At 42.4% G+C, this 27,926-nt stretch overlaps 1 protein-coding gene across 7 annotated transcripts in view; it reads left to right on the top strand.

Annotated features, from left to right (window-relative positions):
- ZNF507 (zinc finger protein 507) overlaps positions 1 to 27,926 on the top strand; it is a 53,975-nt gene that overhangs the window by 23,676 nt on the left and 2,373 nt on the right. For 3 of the 7 annotated variants that reach the window (XM_072117178.1, XM_072117177.1, XM_072117176.1), the window contains 5 exons: positions 3,018 to 4,954; positions 7,737 to 7,851; positions 9,239 to 9,353; positions 11,688 to 11,822; positions 12,930 to 18,129. In XM_072117178.1, coding sequence (XP_071973279.1) covers positions 3,023 to 4,954; positions 7,737 to 7,851; positions 9,239 to 9,353; positions 11,688 to 11,822; positions 12,930 to 13,254 — 2,622 coding nt within the window. In that variant the 5' untranslated portion in view covers positions 3,018 to 3,022 and the 3' untranslated portion in view covers positions 13,255 to 18,129. Of the gene's footprint in view, positions 1 to 3,017; positions 4,955 to 7,736; positions 7,852 to 9,238; positions 9,354 to 11,687; positions 11,823 to 12,929; positions 18,130 to 22,605; positions 22,722 to 24,954; positions 25,599 to 26,720; positions 26,861 to 27,169; positions 27,706 to 27,926 lie in introns of those variants that run through there. The other 4 variants (XR_011848939.1, XR_011848937.1, XR_011848940.1 and 1 more) reach the window with 4 other exon arrangements.

The following is a 27,926-nucleotide window of genomic DNA, read 5'->3' as shown; positions in this document are numbered from 1 at the left end:
TAGACACCTCACAGCTGATTATTGCAATCTGGGACTATAGTAAAGCATTCAGAAAGCTTCACCAGAGGTCAGAGGGGTCTGTCTGTAAGTCAGGTGTCCCTAAGTAGGGGACCGCCTGTATACTGTAAGGTGTCACTACAGACGCCCCTCATCTCTTACTGCTATTGAACAAACTGTTTGGTCTTAGACTCCTCCTTTGACACTTGCTTACATGCCATGGCTGCTTATAAATGTCACTAAAGTGTTTCCTTTCTAATAAAAAATAGCCTGGGCATTACAGTGAATGTGAATCTTAAATGGAATCCATAAAGGCTCATCTGGTTGAGCTTTGTGCTGGGCCTGGAGGCTAAATGACTTCAAATTAAACTCCAAGAATGTATAATGGGTAACATGACTCGATTAAGACTGGAGTTGTTGATTTTCCTGTAAGCTACTAGTTAAAATGAAAATTTTATATATATATTTTTTTTTTAGCAGCCATTTGGACAGCAATGTGTCTATTAACTATTGAAGGGTCACAAATCTTTGGCTTATGATTAAATGACACTTTCAATGAAAAACTCTCATAACCCCTCTCATAGTCCCTTGGTACTTTATTTTAGGGTATCTGTTCCATTGGGAAGATCACACAAATTCATGATCATTGTTTGTATAGCATACCTCCAGGGAGACATTTGCTGCCTTTGTGTTTGAGATGCAAACTGTTTATCCTGTCTGATAGCTAAAAGGGGAGCCCCCAGTAAGGCGTGGCTTGCAATATTTGAAGGCATAATTCCCCTTTGTTATTCACTGTAGCTGACGAATCTCAGGTTGAGGACCTTTAAAGTTTGCAAGCAGAAGAAGTGTTTTTGACATACAGGAAATGTTTCCCCTTTATTCACACAGTTGCTTCAGTTATTGTAGAATGGGTTACTACAGTAAGACGCTGCTAGTGCTGTTACTAGAGTGCGGCTGGTTCTCCTTTTAAGGAATTGGCATTCCAGAGTAAGTGATAAGCAGCTATAGGCTTGACCCCCCCCCCCCTCCCCCTCCTGGTCACCCTCACATACCACAGTATTGTCAGTGGTTACTGCTGTGGAGTGTAGGAACGGGAAGTGATCTCATTATGTCTTTCTTTCATCTGCTTTTGAAGTTTACACTTCCTTAAGATCACTTCTGTAACCTCTGCAAATACTCTGCTCGTCTTGTACAAATCTTTACTTCTTGTCTTACATGGCAACAATCGCTGTAATATTCTTGTTAGCTCTGTAGCTCAGCAGTCGGATCTTATAGGTGATGAAATTGGTTGTAGCTGGTTGTCCTTAAATATACCCAGTTATTGTTGGAGTGATTATCTTAAAGGGGGTGACCTATCACAGTATTTGGGTGTGCTAACATGTTGCAATAAAAAATGTAGATAAATGAGTATCTTGTGCACAAGCATCCACTTGTTTTCTTGAATATGGAATGGGCAGGCGTAAGAGGTTTTTGGTGTGTGTTTGTAGTTTGATATGTTAAGGACCAGTCTATGGATTTCCACCCATTTCAGTTGCACTAATTTAGGTTCCCTTAACGAGATAATGTCACCAAAGACCTCATTTTCCTTAAAGATGGGTTGCAGAAGCCCATCACGCCTGCCTTCTCTAAGCTTTTGCATTGCAATATAGTTGTGTGTGTTAACTTGCCTGGCTTCCTGACAATTCTTTGCTTAGTCCCAGCGGTTGGGCTTTGGTTTGGATCCATTTTAAGAAAACATCAAGTGCCTTGTCTGTGCTGCTCACTACTCGGCTCTCAGCCCCCACCTTTGTGCTCTTGTACAGCTCCTCCCTCCCCAACTGATGTTGGCTGTGATTGAGCATTAAAGGTAAGGGCTGAGAGCTGAGGTGTGAGCAGCACAGGCAAGGCATGTGATGTTTTCTTAAAATGCATGCAAACCAAAGCCCACCCAGAGGATAAACAAAGGATTCTATCAGGATGCCAGGTAAGTTAAAACACACAATTATATTTTCTGCTTTCTCTAAGCATTTGCATTACAATATATTTCAAGTACAGGTGTGATGGGCTTCTGCAACCTGTCTTTAGTGCAAACTAGGTCCCTGGTGACAGGTTCCCTTTAAATCCCCTTCAAATGTAATGCTGATTTCATCAAGAAGGATGTGCTATAAATTTTTTTTTTTTTTTTTTTTTTTCCCCCTCAACAAAACTTTAACCCTAAATACTTCTATATCTGACCTATCTAACCCATACTCCATTCTTTCCCTTCCTGTGAGGTATACTAGACCTTCACTGTATTTGCTTTCATATCCCTTACACAAGTGCAGTGAAGATTGAAAGTTGCCATTTAGAAGTTGCACAAAAAAACTTTGATTTTCTCAGAAATCAAAGGTGCGCCTTATATATGAACCTAGACGTTTTAGCAGGCATTTATTGGTGGTGCAGCTTGTAATCCGGTGCACCTTTATAGTCCGAAAAATACGGTACTTTCAATGTCATGTGAGGTGTTGCCCTGCAGCCAAATTCTTTTACCTCATGCTTGTAAGATTTTCTGTAACCTGTAGCTGGTACATGCAGTGTTTTAAAAATAAAATTCACAATTTAAAGGGCATCTACCACTAGGATCAAGGACTGTATGCAAATGAGCCAGAGGGGTTCCAGATTCCATAGGTGTTAATGGAGCCTGGAGCACCTCATGCTCATTTGCATACAAACCTTCATGCTGGTGATAGATGCCCTTTCAGAACTTTAATGGTTGCCTTGCAGCCAAATTTACTTTGGTTGAGACTTGACTACAGGTAACATCTCCAGAGTTTGCACGTTCTTCCGTATAGTTGCCCATGGGAACCCTGGCTGTCTCCCATACTATGACTGTTTTGATAGGCTTGTCAAGTTTACAATGTGTGTTGAGGGACAGAGACTTGCATGAATGATGGCTCACTGCAGGATTCATTGTAAACCTCTTCTAATAAAAGATCTTTATTAGAGGTCCAAACATATACTGTTTGTAAACTGTGACATTATAATTTTTTTTTTTTTCCCAGGTGTGATGGAAAATAAGGAAAGTGGTAATAAAAAGATAGACGAAGATTATCCTGATAGCAAAAATACCCTGATGCAAGCAGCTGAGGTCAAACAGAAAAACAATGAGCCTTTGATAAATGTAATACAGAAGCTCACAGCAATGGTTAAAAGCCAAGAGTCCAGCAAAATTACCGAAGTGAAGAAACGTTCTCACTCGGATCACGATGATGGTCCACCGTCTAAGGAACCTGATCAGACAAATCTCTGCTCCAAGAGGATCAAGGAGGATAAACCAGTCAGTCAGGCCGTCAATAGTCTTTCCTCAAACAAAAAAGTGATGTTTTATCAGTGTAGCCTCTGTAAATTTATCTCTCCTTCATTTGACATCCTCACAACCCATGTAAAAAATCATGGACAACATAATGAAATCATCCTAATGTGCTCAGAGTGCCACTTGACTTTTAAGACCCACAGTGAACTCGAAACTCATATTAAAACACACTGTGAAAATGAAGTGACTGCTCTTTCGCAAACTAAAGACCAGCCCCCAGAGGACAGGCGGGCATCCTCATGTACAAATGTTACTGAATCAGGGAGAAAAAAATGGTATTCCTATGAAGCATATGGTCTGTACCGGTGTCTCATATGCAAATATACCTGTGGCCAGCAACGAATGTTAAAAACACATGCTTGGAAACATGCAGGGGAGGTTGACTTCTCTTACCCTATCTTTGAGGAAGAGAATGAGTCTGCTGGATTACCAGATTCCACCCTAGCTCATACACCACAGGGAAGCGAGTCCGTACTCTCTGAAAATATCTTTGTCAACCAGCATGTACCCGTACCTGACTGTGATGCTGTTCAGGAACATGGCTTGTTGCCAATGGATGTACAGATCAAAAGGACTGAAGTTGTAAGCCAAACTAGTGCCCCAACTCCTACAACAGAAATAATAGTTGTTGATGAGGCCTTATCGGAAAATGATCAAGATAACCTCATTCGGGAGAGTCTACTGTCTTCGGCACAGAAAATTATTAGCTGTAGCCAAAATACAAAGGGCCATGTGAATGTAATTGTAGAACGTTTGCCAGGGGCAGAGGAACCTAGCCCACAAAAATCCTTCTTGATCAGTACAGAAGTGGATGTTAAGAAGATGGTCCCTCACGAACCTCCTCTTGCTGGGGCTGTTGATGTCTATCATACTGACAAGAATGTGGTGGAGAGTGAAGAGATTATCATAGGTTTTGAAGATCCTGATGAAAATTCTCCTCCTGTGCGCAGAAGGACAAACTCTGAGTGTTTAAGACTTCACTCTTTGGCAGCAGAAGCTTTGGTGACCATGCCCATCCGAGTGGTTGAATGTCCTAAAACCAGTCTTCAGGTCATTCATGATTCGGGTTCTATTGATCCAGACACCGGTCAAGAAGATGGTGGTGGTGGTGGTGAGGATGACGACGATGTGACTTTTGTACCTAACCCCAAGGTTGAGTCTTCAAAAAAGCCGGATGAGTCTGATGTTCAAAACCAAAAGGAAGTAAAAGAGAAAGTTGAATTAACAGAAGCTCCTATGAAAATGGGTATCAGTATGTCTTTACTTAAAGTTATTGAGAAGCTGAGGGAAAGAACAGATCAGAATGCTACAGATGATGACATCCTGAAAGAGTTGCAGGATAATGCCCAGACCGAGTGCACAAATGATCTTAACCCTGGTGGTAACCTTGTGGAATACTTGCCCAATGCTGAACGGCCCTACCGATGTCGCCTGTGCCATTACACCAGTGATAACAAAGGTTACATAAAGCAGCACCTGCGTGTTCATCGCCAGAGACAGCCTTACCAGTGCCCAATCTGTGAGCACATTGCGGAAAATAGCGGTGACCTCGAAAACCATATGATTAACCACTGCAAAACCATGAAGTACGAGTGCAAAGATTGCAATGAATCTTTCTACTATAAGGTAAGTTAAATGGTAATTTTTAAGATGGGGGGGGGGGGGGGAAACTACCCCATATTCCAGCCTTTACAGTGTTTCTATGGAGGCAGCATGAGCTCACATCTAATCTCCGATTGGTTAAACCACTCTGAGATGGGAGGATTAACCCCTTTACTTCTTGATGCTCATAGCATACCACAGCCAGGGAGAGTAGTAAGGGTTAACACTCACAGCTGTGTAACAAACAGGAGAAGAGAGCAACATAGAAGTAACTATGGCAACTCGACAGCTAAGGGGTACATTGCAGCCTGTTTCTTTATAAACCTAGCAGAATTTCTTAACCCTTATTTATTGGGTCAGTATGATCATGGTACCAACCATGGGTGTTTGCTGCAATATGCAGCCAACATCTTCCATTTATGGAGAGGACTCAGCCCCTAAGCATAAAGCAGGAGCTGACACGTGAGGTACTATTACGTCACATTGGTAGGGGCTGAGTGCGCATAATTCCTCTCCAAGCGTCAGACGCACAATGGGACGCCATTACCCCGCCATCTTTAACATGGGGTGTGCCACACACTTCTGTAGGACTTTGCATGATAAATGTGGCGCGTGGTCCAACTGAGCAGGGGAACAAAGTTCCCTTTTATATACAGTGCAGCACATGGCTTCAAATTCTGACGTATAATAGTGAACACCGCTGATAGCCTATTGTACAAAAGGGATCTGTTGTCATAGTATAGTCCAGTGCCCAGATCTGCTAGAAAGTAGTACTATGCTATGTTGCATCTGTAATGATTTTCTTGCTTAAATATTCTATTAACACTGTATATGCCTAGGAGTTATTTATATGTATTGCTGAAAATTTCATACTCCTTCTCAGCTAAAATTACTTCTCAAAAATGGTGACCGGAGTATTCTTACCCTTGTAGAAAAAAAGTGCAACCTCTGGGTAAGGGGTTAATGAAGTTTATTAGAAAAATGTTCAACACCCCCACACAATCAAATCTGAAATTGTTTACTCTTTTAAGGAATTGTTAATGGACGCCCGTATTTCTTTGATATTTATCATAAAGGCCAATCCTTAAAGGAAACCTACCACTGCTGGCATGATAAAATCATGCGAGCAGACCACCTGGTAGGCTATTTAATACTGATGCCGGCACATACTTTAGTTAGGCACGGCGATCGTTAGTTTAGATAAAAAAATGTTTTACTTACATATGAAAATATCCCTCCGGTGCTACCCCTACGTCATCTTCGGAAGGGAGATGCCTTTCGATCTTTAATTATTCACGCCTCCTTCATTGTAGCTGTTTCCTTCGGGTGCCGAGAGCCGTGACGTCACCAAGCTCTCGGCACCTATCGCGCATGCGCAGATACTAACTCTCACACGGCCAGACAGCGATAGGTGCCGAGAGCTTGGTGACGTCACTGCTCTCGGCACCCGAAGGAAACGGCTACAATGAAGGAGGCGTGAATAATTAAAGATCGGAAGGCATCTCCCTTCCGAAGATGATGTAGGTGTAGCACCGGAGGAATATTTTCATATGTAAGTAAAACATTTTTTTATCTAAACTAACGATCGCCGTGCGGAACTAAAGTATGTGCCGGCATTAGTATTAAATAGCCTACCAGGTGGTCTGCTCGCATGATTTTATCATGCGAGCAGTGGTAGGTTTCCTTTAAAGGACACCTGCCATCAGGTCTGTCACTATTTCTGTCACCTCTACCTGTTGGAGCAGCTGATGATTCCATCCCAGCCTTTATCTAGTCAATGCATACATTAATCATTGTAAAATCATATTTTCTTCTGTAAATGAGGCTGGTCACATGGAGAAAGTGATGTTACCCCACTCCCCCCCCCCCCCCCCCTGCGTATGTCTGTGTAATGTATAGTAAAGCATTGCCAGTGTCTGTGCTTTATCTGCTGACATGCTCTCCCTCATAATACACAAGTACCTAACATGTTCTGCTATAACATGGCTGCCTGGAGTTGTTGCATCTGTCACACAGGCTGCAGGGGATGTAGCTGCTAGCACCAGGAAGCACGAGGAGACCTTACACCCTTATACCTTACATCATTATACAGGCTGTCAGTCATGTGTATAGGAGTATCTCATATATACACACAGGCTGCACGGGGCGCCAGCACCAGGAAGCACATGGAGACATTATATCTCAAATCCTTATACAGGCTGTCAATGAAGTACTGGGGGTGTGGCTGTGCCTCCCACTCATGAATACGCTGGACACCTGAATATGATAATGATTCATTGGACATCTCTCAGATCATTTGCATACAGCTTTAGGACCTGATTGCTTATTTAGTTTTGGGGGTTAATTTGCCTGATGGGTTCTCTATAAACTATGACTGCTACAGCTTGGTTCCTTGCTGCCAGGCGGGAAGGGTAAACACTGGTTTCCTCAGACATATACACAATTGGGTTTTAATATTTTTGTTTGTTTTTATTGCAATGTTAGACATATTTTGATCAGAGGATATTAAAAGAATTTATGTAATTGGCTTTCACCCTCACCTCCCCATAGACTTCTCTGTACGTCAGCTTTCTGTGACCTTCAGACATGTCTCTATTGAAAAACAATTCTGATCAGTGTCTTGACCAGGAAGGTAGAAATGGTAGCAGGGACATATATATATTAGGGACACGGCCAAATGTCTTGTTGCAGTGTCTTTGTTACAGGCAGAAGTTTGAAGGTTACATTTTTACTTGCACAGGGATCCAAATCCTAGTGCTGGAAAGCCACCTCTCCACTTCCTAATAATTGGTTTCATATCTTGTAGAGTCAGTTAAGGAACCATGAACGGGATCATCGCAGTCTTCTAGATTCTGCATCGACCACAAGTGAGGATCCACAAGTCTGCACAGAGGAGGTGGAAGAGAAGATTTCTCCTGAAGGTAAGGAATTTGCAATGATCATTTAGTAGTTTTAAATTTTTTTTTTTTTTTTTTTTTTCTTTTCCACATGCCCCCAACCACAAACAAAATGAATAGCTTTATTAACCAAACAATTTTCATCAAAGCTATCATTTGTGGATCAAACTTCCCTCACCCCCGCTGTGGAAAATAAATTGACTCTGGGATGAAAATGGCGAGGGGACACAGCTGGCAGCGAGTCAGGTTAAGTTTTCATTTGATCCACAAATTTTAATAAACAGTTTGGGATATGCTATCAACTGCCTAGGGTCATGGGGAGGCTAATAGATCTCTGACAGGTTCCCTTTATATTTTCTGAACGTGGCCAACCACTTTAGTTTGTTTGTTTATTCATTGCTTGCTGCCCTGCTATAGAAAGCTTGCGCTTTTCTCCTCCCCCCCCCCCCTTCTTCCTCTAGTGGATAGAGATCTTTCAATGGTCTTGTGATGCATATGCAGGTGCACAAGCCATTATCACTTGTCTCTGCTTACTCTGTGATAATGGCTTGTAAACCTTCATGTCCATCACATAATCATGGATGGGGTTTTTATCCCCTGAAAGTAAACAAGGAGGGGGAGGGGGAAAACACCTGACCTGATAGTCATGTCTGTGTACAGATCACTGATGTGACCAAAGGGCTGTTGCCTACCTACAAGTCACTGTTGTGTCTTCTGCGTAAGACTTCCTCAGGCTCCTGTCACTGACTGCAGCCTTGTAAAATGTATGTACAGGCGGTCCCCTACTTAAGAACACCTGACTTACATACCACCCCTAGCTACAAACGGACCTCTGGATGTTGGCAATTTACTGTACTTTAGCCTTAGACTAAAATAAACATCTAACAGTTATCACTGGTGTCTGTGATGAAGCTTTATTGTTAATCCTGGTTCTAATGACAATCCAACATTTTTAAAATCCAGTTGTCACAGACCAAAAAAAATTTGGCTGGGGTTACATTAATAAAGTATACAGTTCCGACTTGCATACAAATTCAACTTAAGAACAAACCTACAGAACCGATCTTGTATGTGACCCTGGGACTGCCTGTATATACAGCAGCTTATTTTTCTGCACTCTACTTCTGCCCCTAATCTAAGTATAGGTTGCTGTAATTCGTTGGAAGATCCCTTCACAACCCCCCTCCCCGTTTCCAAATACATTAAAATATTCCTGGATGTTTCAAGTGTAATAAACATTTTCCATTAGCATTGCTGCAAACTACCAAGTTGTTTATACCTCTCATAAAACTCGACCAGGGGAAGTATTATTTCTTTAATTGTTTTTCACCTAAACTCTTTCCACTCTGAGAGTGCGTCTCTCTGATAGCAAATTATCATTGTTTTTGTTTTTATGGCTTTCTTATTCAAGGTAACAAATCAAACATCTCGAAGTTGTATCGATGCGATGTGTGCAGCTACACAAGTTCTACATACGTCGGGGTGAGGAACCACAGAAGAATTCACACTTCTGATAAACCATACAGGTATGAGAAATTACTCCATACGACTGTAGATGTGGTAGCCGCTACAAATTCCATACTTCCGGATGATGAAGTACAGCCATCTGTCTAGGGACCCAAATGAGACTTGGAGAAAGACAGACTCGTTTATTAAAATAACTCAACACCTTCTGTGAGATACTCATCACACAGCTAAGATGGACTTTTATGTAAATGCATTTTTCCCTTGCCACCCATTCTCTGCATCATTTCCATGTTTTATCTTAGAAGACCTGTCTATTACTTACTTAGTTAGTTGCTGATTCAAAAGAAAGAAAATCCCAATGTGCCACTGTGAAAGTGCTAGTCAAAGGAATCCTAGGGACAGACTGGGAAAACAGGAGGACTTTCTGTTCATATAGAAAACTAATGTTCTCACTGGCTCACAATGCTATGCAGCTTTCAGTGCATTTTGTTAAGCTCGTTACTTTGGAATGCTTCAACCACATGGAAATTTTGTCCAACTTTTTATTTTCCTGAGGACATGTGCAGGGTTTTTTTTTCTTGAGCTCTCCCACCCAAGACGGCTCTATAAAGTCTTACTTGCCCCTCTTTGTGCACGCAAAAATGTGAGGGCTTCAATGTAACTTGCAGTGGATAATTTGCATTGTGCCACTTGCACGAAAACCTGCATGTTGAACAGAATGTCTAACTTTTTAATAGTTTCAGAATTTATTCCATATTGACAGAAGTACCTGCATCTGATAAAAGCAGAAGGTCTTCAGTTCTTTGCACATCAATGTGTTTTTTGTTTTTTTTAATTCTCCTTCTGGTGCGCTTATGCTATTCTCCTTCTGGTGCGCAAAGGGGACAAGTATAAATATAATGCAAAAATCAATTTAAATGGTCACCCTAGACTTTGGGCAGCAATAGAGTGAGATTAGTGTCACTGAGTTGTGTATAGTGGGAAATGGCTGTTGTCATGAACCCGACTCACCGGAGTTCACACACTGCGATAACTACTCTATGGAGTCCCAGAATTTAGCCCTTAAGCTCCGCCCACTTCCACAAAATGGCGTCCTTACGCTAAATTTACTCCACAAATTTCCGCCCCAGCCACACTGCCACCACCCACGAGTTACTTGCTCAAAGAAGGCCGTAGGCACCTCAACCACAGACAATGCACCCTGATGATAACTCAGCACATGCACTCACTAATTACACGATATTACAATTATAAATTCACACAGAACATGCAATCGCTTACTACATGGACTATGCTAATAATGACCTCTGGTAACGTGATTCCCTTTAGAGACTCAGATTCTTTAAGGCTACAAGCAGAGGCTTATTAAAAAGTTTTAATTTACATAAAAATGCAGTACACTCAAAGAATTCAATTGTCAGATAAAATAAAAAAAGGATTAAAACAATACACATACAATACTTACAGTGAGGGAAGAAGAGGAAACAAAAAATTCTTGCTAGTGAAATAGGAAGAAATTCTTTGGCCCGAGGACAGGGCATAAGCATCGATCCAGCCTCCTATTGTCATAGTCACCCAGACTGAACACTACTATGTGGCTGCTTCATTAATTTAAGCCCAGGTGATTTTTAACCCCCACCCCTGGCTGTGATGTCACTGTGAGGGGGATTTTTCTATCCCCCTCCCATCAGTGAGCTACTTTTTGGGTCTGGGTTTTTATCAGAACCCCATAACTTTTGATTGGGAGATGGCACAATTGTGCCATGGCTTCCAACCAAACGGGCATGTTATTCCCATTAACCCCATACCAAACTCGGGGTGTCTTAGCCTAATATCACGGGTGTTCTGCTATTGGCTGCCTTCCATTGCAGCTAATGTTCTGATTTTCAGACCAGGAGTGTGTCTAGACCCCATAACTGTCCTGTGTAACTTGGGACCTATAATTATGAATTATGTCCCAGTTAGGGGCAGCTATGATATTCCCCTTTGTCTGAATTTGGAGGGAAGAACATGCAGTCTGTGGCTTCTTTTCATCCCCCACTAACTAGACTACTCTGGCCGAAAGGTGTTAATTTTACCACTTAGGAAGACCATGCTTCTCTGATCAAACATAGACTCCCTGGGGTTTTATAACCACCCTGCCAGGCTCACCTTCCTGGCTGATCTTAAACAAATGGAGCCTAATGATTTATAACAGGCAGAATGAAACACAAAGAAAGAAAAAAAAAAAAATATATATATATATATATATATATATACAACAAACAAACTGTGGAGGAGTAATATTATTATCACAGCTGTCATTAAAGGAATATGCTACCCTTCACTGATTGCAACAGATCTTGGAAAGGATGATGTAAATTAAAGTGTCTACAAATATGATCTCTTCTCAGGTGCTCCCTTTGTGGTTACGTCTGCAGCCACCCTCCCTCTTTAAAATCCCATATGTGGAAGCACGCCAGCGATCAGAACTATAACTATGAGCAAGTGAATAAGGCAATCAACGAGGCAATGTCTCAAAGCAGTCGGTATGTTCAGTAAATGTAATGGCTGTAACAGGCGTATTTCCATGTTTAAAAAAGTGATAATTGATATGGTTTGTGTTGGTAAAAGATATGCCATTTCCCATATACTTTCTGTATCAATTCCAGTTTTCTAGATCTCTGCTTGCTGTCCTTCTATAAAAAGCTTCTAGTGGATAGAAATCTGTCCATGGTGATGGACGTGGGTACACAAGCTGTTATTATCAGAGGGTAATCAGAGCCGTGTGATGGTAACGGCTCATGCAGCGGCATATCCATCACAAGAACATGGACAGATTTGTATCCACTGGAAGCTTTATATAGCAGGACAGCAAGAGAAAAATCTAGAAAACTGAGGAATTGATACAGAAAGTATATTGGAAAATTGTACAACTTTTCTGTACACAAATCATATCAATTATTTGCTGAAAGTGGCAACCTCTTTAACACTTTGAGATCAGTACTTTGATCCTGGGCTGGGTCCCGGTATCTTACAGGTGCATGGCTAGTGCACCTGTGTGATACCGCATGTGCATAGATTGTTTACTGGTGGATGAAAACCAATGTAGCTTCCTATAGTATAAGAGCAAGCAGATCAATGACTGATAATAGAAAGTATATTGGAAATCTGAAAATAACATTTTTCATTTTAAAAAGAATAACATTGATTTTATTAAACCTGACAGCCCCTAACGTCTAAATTCGATGAAAATGGTTATTTACTGTTCAATTATTGGGTTATAAGTGTTATCAATGAACAGCTGTTGTATAGTCACCTTCTCCTGCCACATAGTTCTGTCAAAACTGCAACTTAAGATCCAGCAGTCAGATCAACTACTAGAGGCTTTTACCTAAGGCCTCATGCACACAAACTTAATGGGAACCATGGTTCGGCTGCAAATAGGTAACACTGCATCGAATCATGTAAGACGTCCTATATTTTGCTATATTATTCCCCTGTCCACTCTGCTTCTATGGAGGGGTAAGGAGTTCACCTCTCCTGAACCTGGCCCTTCCAAGCATCCATTAGTGAACATGATAGATGTGGATTATAGGTCTAGCAAGTCTTCATGCACACAGATGTTTGACATGATTTACCCTTTGTCATTTCAGGATACAGAGAGATCCTTTGGGCAACAGATCACTGGAAGAGCCAAGTATGACCATGGACAGTGATGGAGTCATTTCAATTGCTCATTCAGCTCCAGAAGTAACACTCATTGGAAACCCAAAGGTGAACACTCTGCAGCACACTTTGGCTAATACTGAGAAACTGCAAAGCCAGGTGCGACCTGGGACAGAACTGTGTGTCCTGCTCTTCTGCTGCTGCATCTGTGGCTTTGAGTCCACAAGCAAAGAGCTTCTTATGGAGCACATGAAAGCGCACGAGGGAGAAATCATTAACATCATACTGAATAAATCCGAAGCCTCGTCCTGAGTAGGGTGCTCCATATCCACCACACGTAAAGCCTGTATACTTGTGTAATCTAGAAATGAGTTTGTTGCTTTTTTTTTTTTTTTTAAATGAAAGGGCACGTTCTATAGAGTAGAGGGTACAACTTGACATCCTGGAGTGTGATGAAATCTAGAAATTAATTTCATCAAAGCCTTCTAGCTTTTTCCTGTAGGATTTATTACTTGTGTAACAATTTATGCTTTTTTTTTTTTTTTTTTGTTGGGCTTGTCCTCTATCAAGCGCTGTGATTAAAGGCCCTTGATGGGGAACCCCTTCAATTGTTGGGAACTGCTGCCTCAGTCAATTTAACTTTGGTTTTATTTCAATTAAACAGAAATAGGAATGAGTTTAGAAACAGGGAAGACTTGGAAATCCGTTTTCTTCCAGTTGTAAACTTTCTATATGTACGCATGTTGGTATCTAGTGTGGATAAAGGCTCTAGAAACCTGTTTAAAATGATGTTATGGAGTGATGTTTTTTCATGGTGGTGCACATTGAGGGTTAATGGGAAATCTGCTGACTGATCATCTTTTTAATATATTGGAAGCCTGTAAGCTCTGTAGGTCAAAGTATCTGCGATGCGGTAGTTTTGCATAAGTGGGATCTGAGCTCATAGGTTTTGCATTTCCCTTTTTCTAAACCTTAAAATATTATTTGTTATGGGTCATGGCCACAATGACCTACTAGATATCTCCAACATCCTCAGTATTTGTATGGGGTTCCTCTTGGATTGTGTGCTGTTGGTGGACAGAATTCTTGCAGCTATTGCAGTGTATACCTATTTTACATAGTCAATTATGTCTTTCACCTTAAAGGACAGCTTTTGACTTTAGCCTGTGCTTTAGAGAGCCACCATGTGTGAGGTGAGAAATGCTTTATCCTTGTAACATAAATTGGTATACGTTTTTATAAATGGTCTTCTATCCTACAGATCCATGTATGTATTTAGGCAGCCTCCTATGACATGTTTCGGTGGTTCCTGAGTTGGTTACATTCTGTTTTTGGTGGGAGCCAGGTCACCAATATTGCCCTAAAGACTCATAGAATGGTCTACCATGAAATCCCATGAAGTCTCAATCCTGAAATGCATGTTGCAAGTACAGAAAATCCCTGAGGGGCATTTTTTCTTTTTAGCTATAAAAAAAAGTGTTTTAGAGAAACGGGCAGCAAACCCTTTTCTGGCACATTATCCTGAATTCTGCTTTAGAAGTGCAGTATATGGGGGCTGAGACTCAATACTTGTACTGGTTTAAGGGGAACATGTGGATGTGGCAGTCACACAAGATGTATTTGGTCATGCGCTTTGTAAGGGTTTTAAGCTTGTTGTTTTTTTGTTTTTTTTTCGAGATCTGTAGATGGAGCTGGATGTGAAATATGTACAAAGAATGTTTTGTTTTCTTTCAAGCAACAATTTTAATTAAGAGAATATAATATACCACCCTCTAGTTGTCTCCTCCATAGGTTATTCCGTGTTTGGTGCCTGACTTCTGGGACCCCTACACTGACAACAAAGGGGCTGCTCTTTTGTAGGTCCTAAGGGAGCAGTGTGTGCAGTAGCATCCAGAAAGTGCCCCCGCTCATCTCCTACACATATTGCAGAAAAGCGCCGTTTCATGAATCAAATTTTCAACAAAAATAACCCAATAGATAGAGGAGGGTGATGGCAATTAAAGGTCAGGATTTACGACAAAGATTATTTCCATCTTGGGTGCAAAGTTTTTATTCCTATATTGTGCTTCAATGGCTATAGTAAAATGAGTTGTTACTTTTTCTTTAACTGATCTGCTTGTAAAGTAGGCAGCAATGCTTGTCACTTCACTGGGGTGATGGGTTCCCCTAAATTCAGTAGCTGCAGTCTACTTATGAAATGTATAGCATCTCACCAGAGGTGTATATGTGAATTATGAATAAAATGTTTTTTCTTTTTAGTATATGTTAAGTTTGTAATGGGGCAGCAGCTGGACCCTGTTGTGATTGAAGTCCAACTTATTGGGCTTGCATGTATCGGGGAGGGTAAGTGAGTGTTTAATCTATCATTTCCACCTCAATCTGGTTTTGAGGTCTATGGAGTAAAGGCTTAGCCCCTATATTTTGAGCCATGCTTATGGTGGTGTATGCAGCTAATCTAGTTGCCTTGGAGAGGCTGCATACAAGATGTAGTCAGATATAAACATCAGTTAACAAAGTTCAGGCTATTTAGACAGTGGTAACTTGTAAGGATATTTTTTTTTTGTTTTAGATTTCCATAATATCTTGCCATCTGCTGCCATATTGATCCTCACTTTCTTAGTGGCTTCATAGCTGGTAACAATGACTCTCACATTTTGTGTTAAAATAATAATCTGAGAAACAAGTGCAGGTGGTGGTGGTGGCAAAAAAGAATAAACTTTAAATATGGTATCTCTGTAGATGAAAGGGATTAATCCTAATCTGCAGCCGTACTCTATCTGCTGTCCATATTCGGTACATGCTCTCCATTCTGCAGCACTGTACATAGCATTGCTGTATTGACCCTTTTGGATACTTATTTTGTTAGCAGCTGACGCCATATAATTTACGACTTCCAGCATGTTGTATAGTCATTTTAAGATATATATTTTTTTAGTTATACCAGGTGTGATGTTTTCTTACATATTTATTAAGTATTTATATGTAATTTCATATTTGTCTTCAGTAAAGAATCCTGGTGCATTTTTTTTCCAGTGGTGCTATTTCCAAGGTAATTGATATTAATGTATTGAATAAGATTTATGGATAAAAAAATAGCTTTCAATATTCCACCCTCAGTGGGAATTAAATCAGTATTGCCCCTTTTCACAGGTGTTTGTCTGTGCTTCTATAATGTATGCAGCTTGCATCTTAAAGGGTTTGTTCATGGCCAGCGACAGGGCACCCGATGGCTGCTTGTGTTTCCTGCTTTGACATGGAGCTCTAAAGGCCTGGTTCTCAGGCCTCCACTTGTAAAAGGGGTAAGAATTGGCCTTCTGCCAACTACTGAACATTCATGATTATCCGTCTACATGGCAGCCTTGGTGGTTGCCTTAGTCCTATTGTTGGCTGGAAAAAGTTTTGCCTAAAGAAAAGGGCTACGACCCACTGTTTGAAGAGATGAAACATGGTTTAGGGCTACTGCAGCATTGTTACATCTGATGTGTAGCTGTAGCCTTTAGTTTTGGCAGACGTGGCCTAATGTGGTAACTTTCTCACTGTCTGATTTTTGCTTAGAGGGGCTTTCTGATTTTCAGAAGTTGATCAATGATCCTTTAGAAAGCTGGAATTGTGGCACTTGAAGTGATCCCATTGCTCTAAAGGTCTGATCCTTGTGAATGCTGGTTAGTTGTGATCACAGACCAGGGACGTCATGTACATGAGTCACTCGTCCTGTGTATCTGAGCTGTAATACCATGCACGGCCACTGAATTTGGTAGAAAGAAGCTGCAGTCTCGTCACAATTCGGGACACACCGTAGATGAGCTGCATATTTTTTTTTTTGCAGATACATAAAGCACAAATACCTAGTGTGGAGGTGCACTGTACCCCATAAGAAACATCACAGGGTTTTTCAATGGTCATTAGTTTTGCACAGTTCTTACTCTACATTTACTTTTATTATTAGGGTTTCATAACTGACATATAACCACAATTTTTTTTTTTTTATATATATATAGAATGTATTATGTGTAAGGCTTAGTATTTGGGTTTTTTGCGCAGGATGCTGCATTTAGTATAAATCTGCTCTAGATATGTGTATGACAATTGAGAAACAAGCTCAAGTGGGGAAGGGATTTGTAACAATGCAAATGATGTGTGGAGGAATTATCTGGGGCAGCCAGTCGGGTCTCTGCTCTCATTTTCCAATTTGCCTTAGAAAAATGACAGCTGTATTCTGGTTGCTTTCAGATACTCTACCGTTTACATTTGCGCTATATTTGATAGAGGGATAACAGCGTGTGAAAGTGTTATGCATTATATTACCATATATGAGTGTAATTTTGCTTTAGTAAAAATGTTACCCTATTCCAGGGTCAGTGAATTAGACTTCCCCCCCCCCCCCCCCCCATATGTATGCTCTGAATCAAGCTAAATTTGTGTCACAGAATTGGGATATTGTGCCAGATATATATTTGGGGACATGCTGTGTGGCAATAGTCTGCAGTCTCTGGGTTGCAGAAGTCTTGGTTGCTTCCATAGTGTTTGTGTGTGTGTGTGTGTGTGTGTGTGTGTGTGTGTGTGTGTATATATACAGTTTTAAAATGACTGGGCTCAGATGAATATATTAGTTGGTGGTTGTCACTTCTCACTGGACCAGTTCAGCTACCCTATATGTTTGCATTCAATGGAGGGTTGGTGTTGAGACCCGCTGGCCTGGCAGCAGCATTTTTGGTAGAAGGGTAGACCTAGGGTTTGCTTTTACTCCATAGTGTCATGCTTTCTATTGTGGGTTAACAAATGGTGCTCCAATAAATCTCCACACTTATCTTTACAGTCAAGCAACCTTTTTCAACAGAATTATGTAACACTAAAACATCATCCCCCTCCCCCCCCCCCCCCCCCCTTCCTTCGTTTGCTAAGCCAAAGTTCTCAGCTCACATAAACTGACACTTAGATCATGTAATGGCTTCTCTTGTTTTGATGCATTATATTTCAAACCGTTTGCGCTCTACTTGCCTTAAAACAGCAGACTGTCCGTGTAGCTGCGGCAGACTCTGTACAGGGCAAGAAGGTAAAGACCTTTAATATTTCAACTACAATGGAAGATACTGTAAAATGTTAGAATAATTTATTTTGCTTTACAAAAAGTTTGTCACATATTGACTTTTCATATTGTATTTTGGTAATAAACACCTTTTAATTAAATCGGCGTGTTCTGTTTCTAGGCATCTGACTACTCAGATTGTGGCAAGCTACGACTGGCCATGTGCATGACGTACTTAAATGCTCATATATTTGGGAAATTCAGCTGTGCGGTTCACACAAGAGTCTCCAAAAAAAAAGCTTGGTGTAACTGTAAGGCAACATTCACACCGCTGTTGCACGGCGGGCACACGGCAGTGCCAGGGGAGAGGGGGAGAGAGCCGCTCACCCCCGCCCCTCTTCAAAGGACTTTTTGCCGTAGTCCGTAGAAAGGTCATGTCCCATCTTTCTACGGGGTACGGTGCCGCACGTGCTGTACCGTACCACTCCTGTTGGGCACCGTGAGTCCATAGCGATGTATGGGGGATGTATATCAGCCGTATATACGTTCCCCATACATTCGTGTGAATATAGCCCAAAGTTGCATGACAAAAAATGCTTTTGGCACAGATGGAAAGAGCCTTTAACAATTCCATTAATAGGAAAAAGAAAAATTTTTCAGCTCACCTATAGATTCAATGTAGATGGCGATTTGTGGCTGCAAGGACACCTGGGTTGGGGAGACAGTAAATAGTAGCAAAAAAAGACAAAAGTGTAGTCCAGCTTCCAACGAAAGGCAAGTATACGAGTTAAAAGTCCACTTTATTTAGAAAAAATAGCATGATAAAAACATCACAGGACGTCCATGAACAAGAAAACTGGACTACACTTTTGTCTTCCATTAATACCTGTATCATGCTGCTGGCTTCATCCTATCCGGAGATTAAGGGCTAATAGATGGACTCATATCTATAAAACGCGCGGCTTTTCCTGAAGTGGGCGTGGCAGTGCTTTTGGCATCGCTGCCTTAAGCTAACTACTCAGCCAATCGGGACACAGAATCCGTTTTACTGCTTGTGCAGGGAAGAGCACTGGAGCTCTGCATTATACAGTAATCTACTACATCACACCATCTATTTTATCATGTGAATCTCAAGCTGTTCTGTTGCCTTTGAAAACAAATGCATTACTGCCACACATGAACACACCCTGAAACCTCTCCAGAAGACCAACTCTGAATAAAAAGTCTTATAGGGAGGGGGGTCCTCTATAGCTAGATATGCAGAGAACCACTTTCCTATGCAAAGAGGTTGCACTGTATATACACTACCGCTCAAAAACTCATACTTTAGTTTTTCAAATGAGTTGCAAAATGAATAGAAAATTATGCCGAGACATTGAAAAGGTTTGGAATAAAATTTCTCTAAACTTTGCTTAAATCAAAGAATGCTCCTTTTGCTGCAATTCCAGCATTGCAGACCCATGATATTCTATTTGTTAATTTCCGAGGCTACCTGGAGAAATGTCACCACCTGCTTCCAGAAGCCAAGTTGGAGTGACTTGTTGGGCACTTTTTGCATACCATACAGTCGAGCTGCTCCCATAACAGCTCAATGATCTGATGCCTGAGATGGCCACCCCATTAGATAGAATACCAGCTGCCAGCTTCTTCACTAAGTAGTTCATGCATATTTTGAAGGGTGTCTTTGGCCATTGTCCTGCTGTAGCATGAAAGTGGCTCCAATCAAGTGATGTCCACAAGTTATGGCATTGAAAAAATTGAGTGGCCTTCCTCATTCAAAATCCCTTTGACTTTGTTCAAATCTCACTTTACAAGCTCCACATTACATCCACCATGCTTGACAGATGGTGTCAGGCACTCTTCTTGCATCTTTTCAGTTGTTCTGCGGCTCATGAATGTTCTCGCCTCAAACTTGGATTTGTCTGTCCATAACATTTTTCCCAATCTTCCTCTGTCCAATCTCTGTATTTTCGCCTAATATAATCTTTCCCTCTTAGAAAAAGCCATATCTGAGACTGGCTACGAAGGTACTCTGCCGTGAAGGCCAGTGTCCTTGACTCACCTCTTCACTGTAGAGGTTAACACTTGGCAGGTACTATTTAATGAAGCAGACAGTTAAGGATCTGAGAAGTGTCTGTTTCTCAGCTAGAGACTTTAATGTACTTGTTTTGTTGCTTTGTGCAATAGGGCCTCCCACTTCTTTCTACTTGTGTTTGTGCTCTCCTCTTTAAGGCGTAGTACACACAGTCGTAGGAAATCTTCAGTTTCTTGGCAATTTTGTCACATGGAATGGCCTTCATTTCTAAGAACAAGACTACAGTATTTTTAGGACTATAAGGCGCACCGGAGTATAAGACGTACCATCAATAAATGCCTGCAAAAATGTCTAGGTTCATATATAAGGCGCACCTGATTTAAGGATGCATGACCAGCAGGTGGCAGACCTGTGCACAGTTCAAGGCAGCTGTTGTCTGTCAGTACAGTACATATATAAGGCGCACCTTTGATTTCTGAGAAAATCAAAGGATTTTTTTGTGTGCCTTATAGTCAGAAAAAAACGGTACGTGGGTTTTTTTTTTCTCGCCCATTTGTGAATTTTGTAGAACACACACATGTGACACTCCAGATTTTCAACTAGATTAAAGGTCAATTTTGAAACTACCCAAACTTTTAGCTGTGCGAGCAAGTGTTTTCTAAACAACCATTAGCCGCCTTACACAGGCCAGTTTTACACTTTTTTTTTTTTTTTTTTTTAATTGCGTTTTTTCATCCTGGAAAAACACATCATATATGCATATTGACTTTTTCAATGGGTTTTTGTCTTATTTTTTTTGGCTGTGTTTTTTGAGGTGGGATTTTAGGACACCCGACTTGCATACAACCCCCTAGTTACAGACCGACCTCTCTGCCCATTGAGCACTGGTGAAGCTCTGGATGCTTTTGCTTTGGTCTCAGCTGTAATGAAGCGTTAATATTTGTTCCTATGTTAGAACAAAATTTTGAAAAATTGTTTTTTTTTTTTGGTCTGGTGTTACAATTCTCACTTGCATATAAATTCAACTTAACAAACTTAAAGAACCTATCCTGTATATTACCCATGGACTGCCTGTACTTACTAGTTAAATCAATTACTTCAGGTAAGTCTCTTCTGAGTAATAAATTAACACATAAGAAGGCTCTTGTTAAATTGAAGTAAAGTACAGGCAGTCCCCGGGTTACATACAAGATAGGGTCTGGAGGTTTGTTCTTAAGTTGAATTTGTATGTAAGTCGAAACTGTATATTTTATAATGGAAGTTCTAGACATTTTTTTTTCTTTTGCCCCAGTGACAATTGGAGTTTCAAAATTTTTGGTGTAATTGGACCAAGAATTATCAATAAAGCTTCATTACAGGCACCTTACAGCTGATCATTGCAGTCTGGGACTATAGTAAAGCATCCAGAGAGCTTCACCAGAGGTCACAGTGGGCAGAGGGGTCCGTCTGTAACTATGGGTTGTCTGTAAGTCGGGTGTCCTTAAGTAGGGGACCGCCTGTACAGTCCTTTCAAGCATAAAGGGGTTATCGTACAAATACAATGCAAAAAAAAGTTAAATAAAAGGGCTAAACAGAGTTTGATGCATTATGGGATGTTAGAAGTCTGGTGCCTGGGAATGGAGAAATACACAATCAAATCTACCTGCAAGGGATTCCCAAAGAATGACCATTTCCTATCCGCAAAGGAGATTCTAACATCCCCCAGCCCCCCCCCCCCCTCCTGTGGTGGGAGGCATGTAATATTTTAAAGTTTTAATTACTCTGTTTATGACCCCTTGTATGCCTCAATCTTTTATATGCAGATATCTTGATTTTGTTTTATCTTATAGGGTGATATTTCAGGCAGCCAAGTCTGGATTTTTTTAACTTTCTTTTTAAAAGTCAAAACTTTCTAAACTTTTGCCTATGCCTGCTCAGGACTGGAGTTTATTTGTGCCAAAGTTGCAACTTCTTACAGTGATTTGTGCCAAAATTACAGAATAGGGAAAAACCGAAGATAAATGACCCACTTTTACACAAACGTGTGAAGGACCGATATCTGGCCGCATAACAGTCCCTATAGAAGCCTGTGGTGCCTCGCTATTGAGAGGGGAGGGGTAAGCAGCGCTCATCCCTCCACCTCTCCAGCTGAACGTATGCTATCCCCAAGTCCTCACTCGGGCATAGCTCATGTTCTCATGAAAGTATCCTAAATCAGTACTGTACTGTTAAGGTAAACCTAGCTGATCAAATCCTGTCATTTCTACTTGTCTTATTTTCCTGAAAAGTACTGTAATAGAAATCATGAACTCAAGATGGCACCGAGATCTTAGACCACACCTAAAATTTCAAGGCTAAAGGAATGTGGGCGTGACGTCAACGTGCAACAGCAGAAAACTCTCCAAGAGAAGATGTCTGATATTGATATGCTTTATACGCTCCTCCTTTAGACTTGTAAAACCAAATAAGCTTGCGCAGTACTGATTTTTGCCCAGGGCATAAGCATGTCTTGCATCAGCAGTGGTCTGATTAATTTCCTTGCGACCATGCACACAAGCTTAAATAATTTGAATCGCACAATTGACGCACTATAAAGACTATATCTTAAATCCTCCCCTAACAGTTGGAGGCACTGCTGAGATCCCCGTAAGCAGGACCAGGATGCCCCCCTCGTTCCTGTACCGCCTGCAGCCTCGTGATCACTGCTCCCCGACTGGGACTGATCAACCCAAGACCACGGTACGTTTCAGATTACATATGTTAACCTGTTGCTTGCCTGTGACTCGGTAGTGATACCGTGGTTGTAAGCAGCCGGAATTGGAGGGTAAGATATATATATAGCCACCTGGTGTCCTGCGTGGGGTCTGAATTGTTAGACACCTCTGTGTGAAATTGAAAGAAGTGCATCAATTGCTGTGTGTACGCGCTTACAGAGCCAGAACAGAAAGGGAGGGGGGAGGACGTTCGATGGTCAGACAAGATACTGAAAGGAGTACAGCGAAGCCGCAGTGAAGATCAGACATAGGAGCCGCCAGAACAGGAGAATAGGACGAGTGTCTGTACATCAGACATAGGGGCCACCAGAATAGTGGAACAAGGAAAAGGACGGGTGTCTTGGATTTTGACAGGAATTAGGAGAAGAGGAAGATCGTTAAGGGGGGCCTTCTGATAAACCTCTTTAACCGGTGATCGGTGAGCCCTTATGCCGGTGAGCAGCTGCACCGGTAAGGGTGTTGGAAAAAGTATGCTGAGGTTTCGGAAGAGGAAGAATGTCCTCCCAGAGGGAACCACTGGCATGCTAGTTCAGTGCAGGGTAGGGAAAGATCCATAGACAAAGGTTGTGAAGTTAAGTAGGACTGATGGAAAAGTGCATAGTTGACATAATGGAACATAAGGGCTGGTAGCATTGTGGTAAAGAGGAAAGTAGTGAAGTGTTGAAGGTTTTGGATATGTCAGAGGATCTGATGAACGTACAAGTGAGAAAACTTGATCAGATTTGCAAACGGACACTTAGAGCCCTCTGGCTTTGACGGACAGACCATGATAGAGTGACAGAAATCCTTCAGCGTGCCCATTGAGGAAAGAGATGGGCAACAAGGGACATTTTGAAGGTTTTGATGTGGAGAGAATTTGAGAAAAAAAAAAAGCAAGATGGCGCCGTCTGGAATGCAGACCAGCGCCATCTTAGAACATTATATTCCCTTCAAGTCCCTGAAAGTGAATTGCCTATGACTCTGCTCTGTTGACAGCCATAAAGGCTGGTTGAGGATAATAGTTGTAGAAAACAACTTTTTTGTTGTAGTTTAGCAGCTGAGCACCCTCTGCTCTGGAATAAGAGCCGAGGGTGTTTGATTATGGTCCAGTTAAAACTTATTTGATCCTGATGCTTGTAAAAAAAAATTACTAAAAAAAGTGTTGCAATATCTCGGGTACCTGCTTTTTGGAGTTTAAAGGGTTAAGGAGGCAGAGAGAGGGATGAATCTGCATTTTGTTATCTGGTAGCAGACAAATGACCTTGCAAATGTTTACAAAGTGGGGGCGACGATGCATCCGATATTTTAGCTGACAGTTTTGAAGGACACATCAACCAAACTGCATGTGATACAAGAATACAGTATGCCCTGTTTATGCAACATAATGTGCTGATGATGTCCCGCTGTGTACTCCATGAACAGACTAAGCAAGAACAAGCCCCCAACTCTATGACAGAGCCTTTGACTTGTGTCTAGATGAGGTAAACAGTTATGGAAGAGTTCCACAGGAACTTTTTACAGCATTTGGACACATGGGGTATGACCTGACAGTCTAGTGTTCATCTACTGCACTTTGCCAGTTGTTTTGTAATGGGTTGTTACCAAAGGTGTTAATGGACTAGAGTCATCTCTGCCAGACTTGCGTACAGAGGGACTGCTAAGAGGAACAGAGAGACCAGACCACCGCTGCTAAAGTATCAGCCAATAGGGGACGAGGATGTCAGCAAGTACACCCCCGCACAGCGTTGGCTACTCTCATTGTAGAACTGAAGTGGGTCTCCCCTCCTGCTAGCTCGATGAAGATTTAACTCTTTCCCAGTCAAGAAAAATACCCAGAAAGAACAGCTGGATACATGTAGGATGGTCCATGACCTCCAAGCTGCCAATGAGTGTACTGAAGCCCAGTGGTTCCTAACCCACAAATCTCACTGGCAGCAGTCCCCGAGAGTGCCACATTATTCACTGTTATTGATTTGGCAAATGTTTTCTTCCCTGTGCTCCTACAGTACCTATTTGCCTTTACCAGTTCAGTATTTCAGTATACATGGTGCAGATTCCCACAAGGGGGGAGGGGTAAAACTCCCCCACCCAGTACTCCACGGCCCTACAGGGAATAGACTGGCAGACTAGCCCCTTACTGGATGTTCTCTTATTTCTGTGCCTCCATTTTACAGGTTTGCCCGGATACATCTATTGACCTTATGTGTTTTCTGTTCCAGAATGGTTGCACAGCTTCCTGAGACCAACTCCAGTATTCCCAAGAGAAGGTGGTCTTCCTAGGCCAGTGATGGCGAACCTTTTAGAGACCGAGTGCCCAAACTGCAACCCAAAACCTAATTACTTATCGCAAAGTGCCAGTACGGCAATTTAACCAGAAAACTGACGGTTTAGTTTAGAATCAATTTACACAGGACTGCCTGAGCTCGGATTCCAGCAGTCCTATACACACTGAAACGCCACTTTTACACCATTTTACATCACATAAAAGAGTAATAAAAAGTTATCAAAAGGTCACGCAGTCCTCAAAATGGTAGCAATGAAAACAACGGCTCATTAAGCAAAAAAACCCAAATCTCCCCAGCTCCGTGCACTAAAGTTATTAGCGTCACAAGATGGCGAAACTATTTTCTTTTTCGTACACTGTTTTAATTATAGAAAAAGCATTAAAACACAATAAAACCTACAAATCTGGTATCACTGCGATAGGACCGAACCAAAGAATAAAGGACACAAATGATTTGGAGCGCACAGCGAAAGTATTAAAATCCAGCTTCCCAGTACACGACATGGAATAATAAATGAGAAGTAAAATATGTTACGCAAAATCTGGAGTTCGGTTCAGTGGGGTTATGAGGCATGAGCTCCAGGGGTTCTTGCGGGGGGGCGGCGGGTTGCGGTAGCGGGCATAACAGGCTGGGGTTCGGGCGCGCGGGGGGGCTTGTGGTAGCGGGCGCAGTTTGGGCCGTGAGTTTCGGCCCGGTTGCGGGCGGAGTTTTATGGGAGGTGCGGGAGCGGGCAGGATGGATGCGCTGAATTAAAAAAATAAATACACTCACCTCAGACTCGTTCCTCCGGCTGATCACTGCAGCGCACACGGAGTAAGGTTGCCCAGCGCTGGCAGCGTAATTACATCATTACGCTGCCAGCGCGGGGATGCTTACCGTCCTGTGCGCTGCAGTGATCAGAGTGACAGCAGGCAGTGTCAGCGCCCTGCTCTGTCATGGCTGTTAGCAGTATCGGAGCTGCGCTCCGATACTGCTGACAGCCATGACAACCAGGTGTGGACAGTGGTTGTCCGCACCTGGCAGTGGTTGGGAGGATGGGGCGCGTGCCAGCAGTGAGGGCTCTGCGTGCCCTCTCTGGCACGCGTGCCATAGGTTCGCCAACGCTGTCCTAGGCCACTGCTTCTCAGCTACAGGCAGACACCTGACAGAGGAAAGAAAGCTGGCAGTCCAGAATAAGCCCCTGTCCCGAGGCCCTAAGCCTCTTCCCATGTTTCTTGGACTAGCCAGCTACTACAGGACTAGGATAAGGTCTGCTGCCTTCAGCCTGATGCTGCCCCCTATCTGACTGCATTGCCTCTCCCCTATTTGCCCTTAGTCAGGAGGCAATTGATGCATTCCACAGCCTTAAGCTGGCAAAACCTGTCCACCCCGGTCCTAGGCACACACCACTGAACCAGACCTTTTATTTTATTTTGAATATCTAGGCCACACCACAGGTGCCCTAGCCTGGGAATGTGGTGGCCTCCCCAGTGGCCCACTATTAGGCCCGGTTAGATTCAGTCATGATGTGAGCCCCTCATGCGTCGGTAGTTACAGCCCAAGCATCTGAGCAATGGCCAGACAGCTCAGACTCCAGTGTGCACTCCCAGAACTGACAAGGTGCACAGTTCTGAATCCTGCTTCCTGTTGCCAATCTTGCAGGATTCAGAGGGGGGCGGAGAGAAGGGTGTTTAACCCAGATGTTGAGTTTTTTCTCGTAGATGGTTCCAGGTCTGCAGGAGAAGACATACCGTTCTACACTGGATATGCAGTGGTCAGTGGCGCACAACCTCTCCCTCCACACAGGTCACCGCAGGAGGTGGAGTGATGGCACTCAGGGAAGCGCTACAGCTGGTGGAAGGTAAACTAGCAAACTTCTATACTCAAGGTGTAGTTTTGGGGTCTAAACACGACTATAAACCCATATGGAAGGCTAGAGATTTCTGCACCTCTGCAGGGACCCCCTCTAAGCATGGCAAGCTCATGGATGCTCTCTTACTTCCACAAGAGGTGGGATAGTAAAAGTAAAAGCACACACAACTTGGTAACTCCACAAGCCAAGGGCAAGTATGCGGTCGATAGGGTAGTGAAGGAAGCTGCACAGATGGAACCCAGAGACTGTCCTGTAATCTCAACGGTGAGTTCTGAGTAAAAAATGTTTGATCCACAGGTGTTCCAGTCCCTGGTGGCCTGGGAGTCATCAGAAGTGAAGGGAGTGTGGAGGAAAGCTGGAGCCCAGATGCCGATGGGACCTGGATGTTGGGAGAGAGGGTGTGCCTGCCAGGAGCCCTGCACCCGACAGTAAGTCAAGTAGCCCACGGACACACACACACATCCAAAATGGCCATGCTAGCGCTCATAAACTGCAAGTGGTTTGCCCCGGGCATTACTATCCCTGTCACTAGACTAGTGAAAGCCTGTATAGTCTGTGTCCGCCACAACCTGGGTAAGGTGGTAAAGACCCCACAGAAGGTGACACCCAATCTGCTGTATCCCTTCCAAATACTGCAAATGGATTTTACCAAAAAGTGGTACGTAAGAATACGTGCCCGTGTGCATTGATCTCTTTTCAGGGTGGCCAGAAGCTTTTCCCATGACCAAGGCTAATGTCAGAGCTGCAGACAAGAAGTTAGTGAGTGAGATTTTCTGAGGTTTGGACTTCCAGAGACCATACAGTGCGGTCGCAGAACCCACTTCACTGGACAGGTAAAGACCTGAAACCTTGTCCCTCCTGGGTGTAGAGCAGGCCTTAAACACCCCTTACCCTTCCCAGGCTAGTGGTAGGGTTGAGAGGCAAAACGGCACTCTTAAAGTGTAACCGTCATTTCAAAAAACTTTTGATATGTTGTAGGGCAGGTAATTTTAAGCCCTTTTGCAATTGGATTAGTTACCCGAATCTTGCTCCTTCCTCTTGTATTCTGCAGACT

The sequence above is a fragment of the Engystomops pustulosus genome, chromosome 7, assembly GCF_040894005.1.
Source record: "Engystomops pustulosus chromosome 7, aEngPut4.maternal, whole genome shotgun sequence".
Lineage (NCBI taxonomy): Eukaryota > Metazoa > Chordata > Amphibia > Anura > Leptodactylidae > Engystomops > Engystomops pustulosus.
The sequence above is the reverse complement of the archived record's forward strand: the minus strand, read 5'-3'. Positions and strand labels throughout refer to the sequence as shown.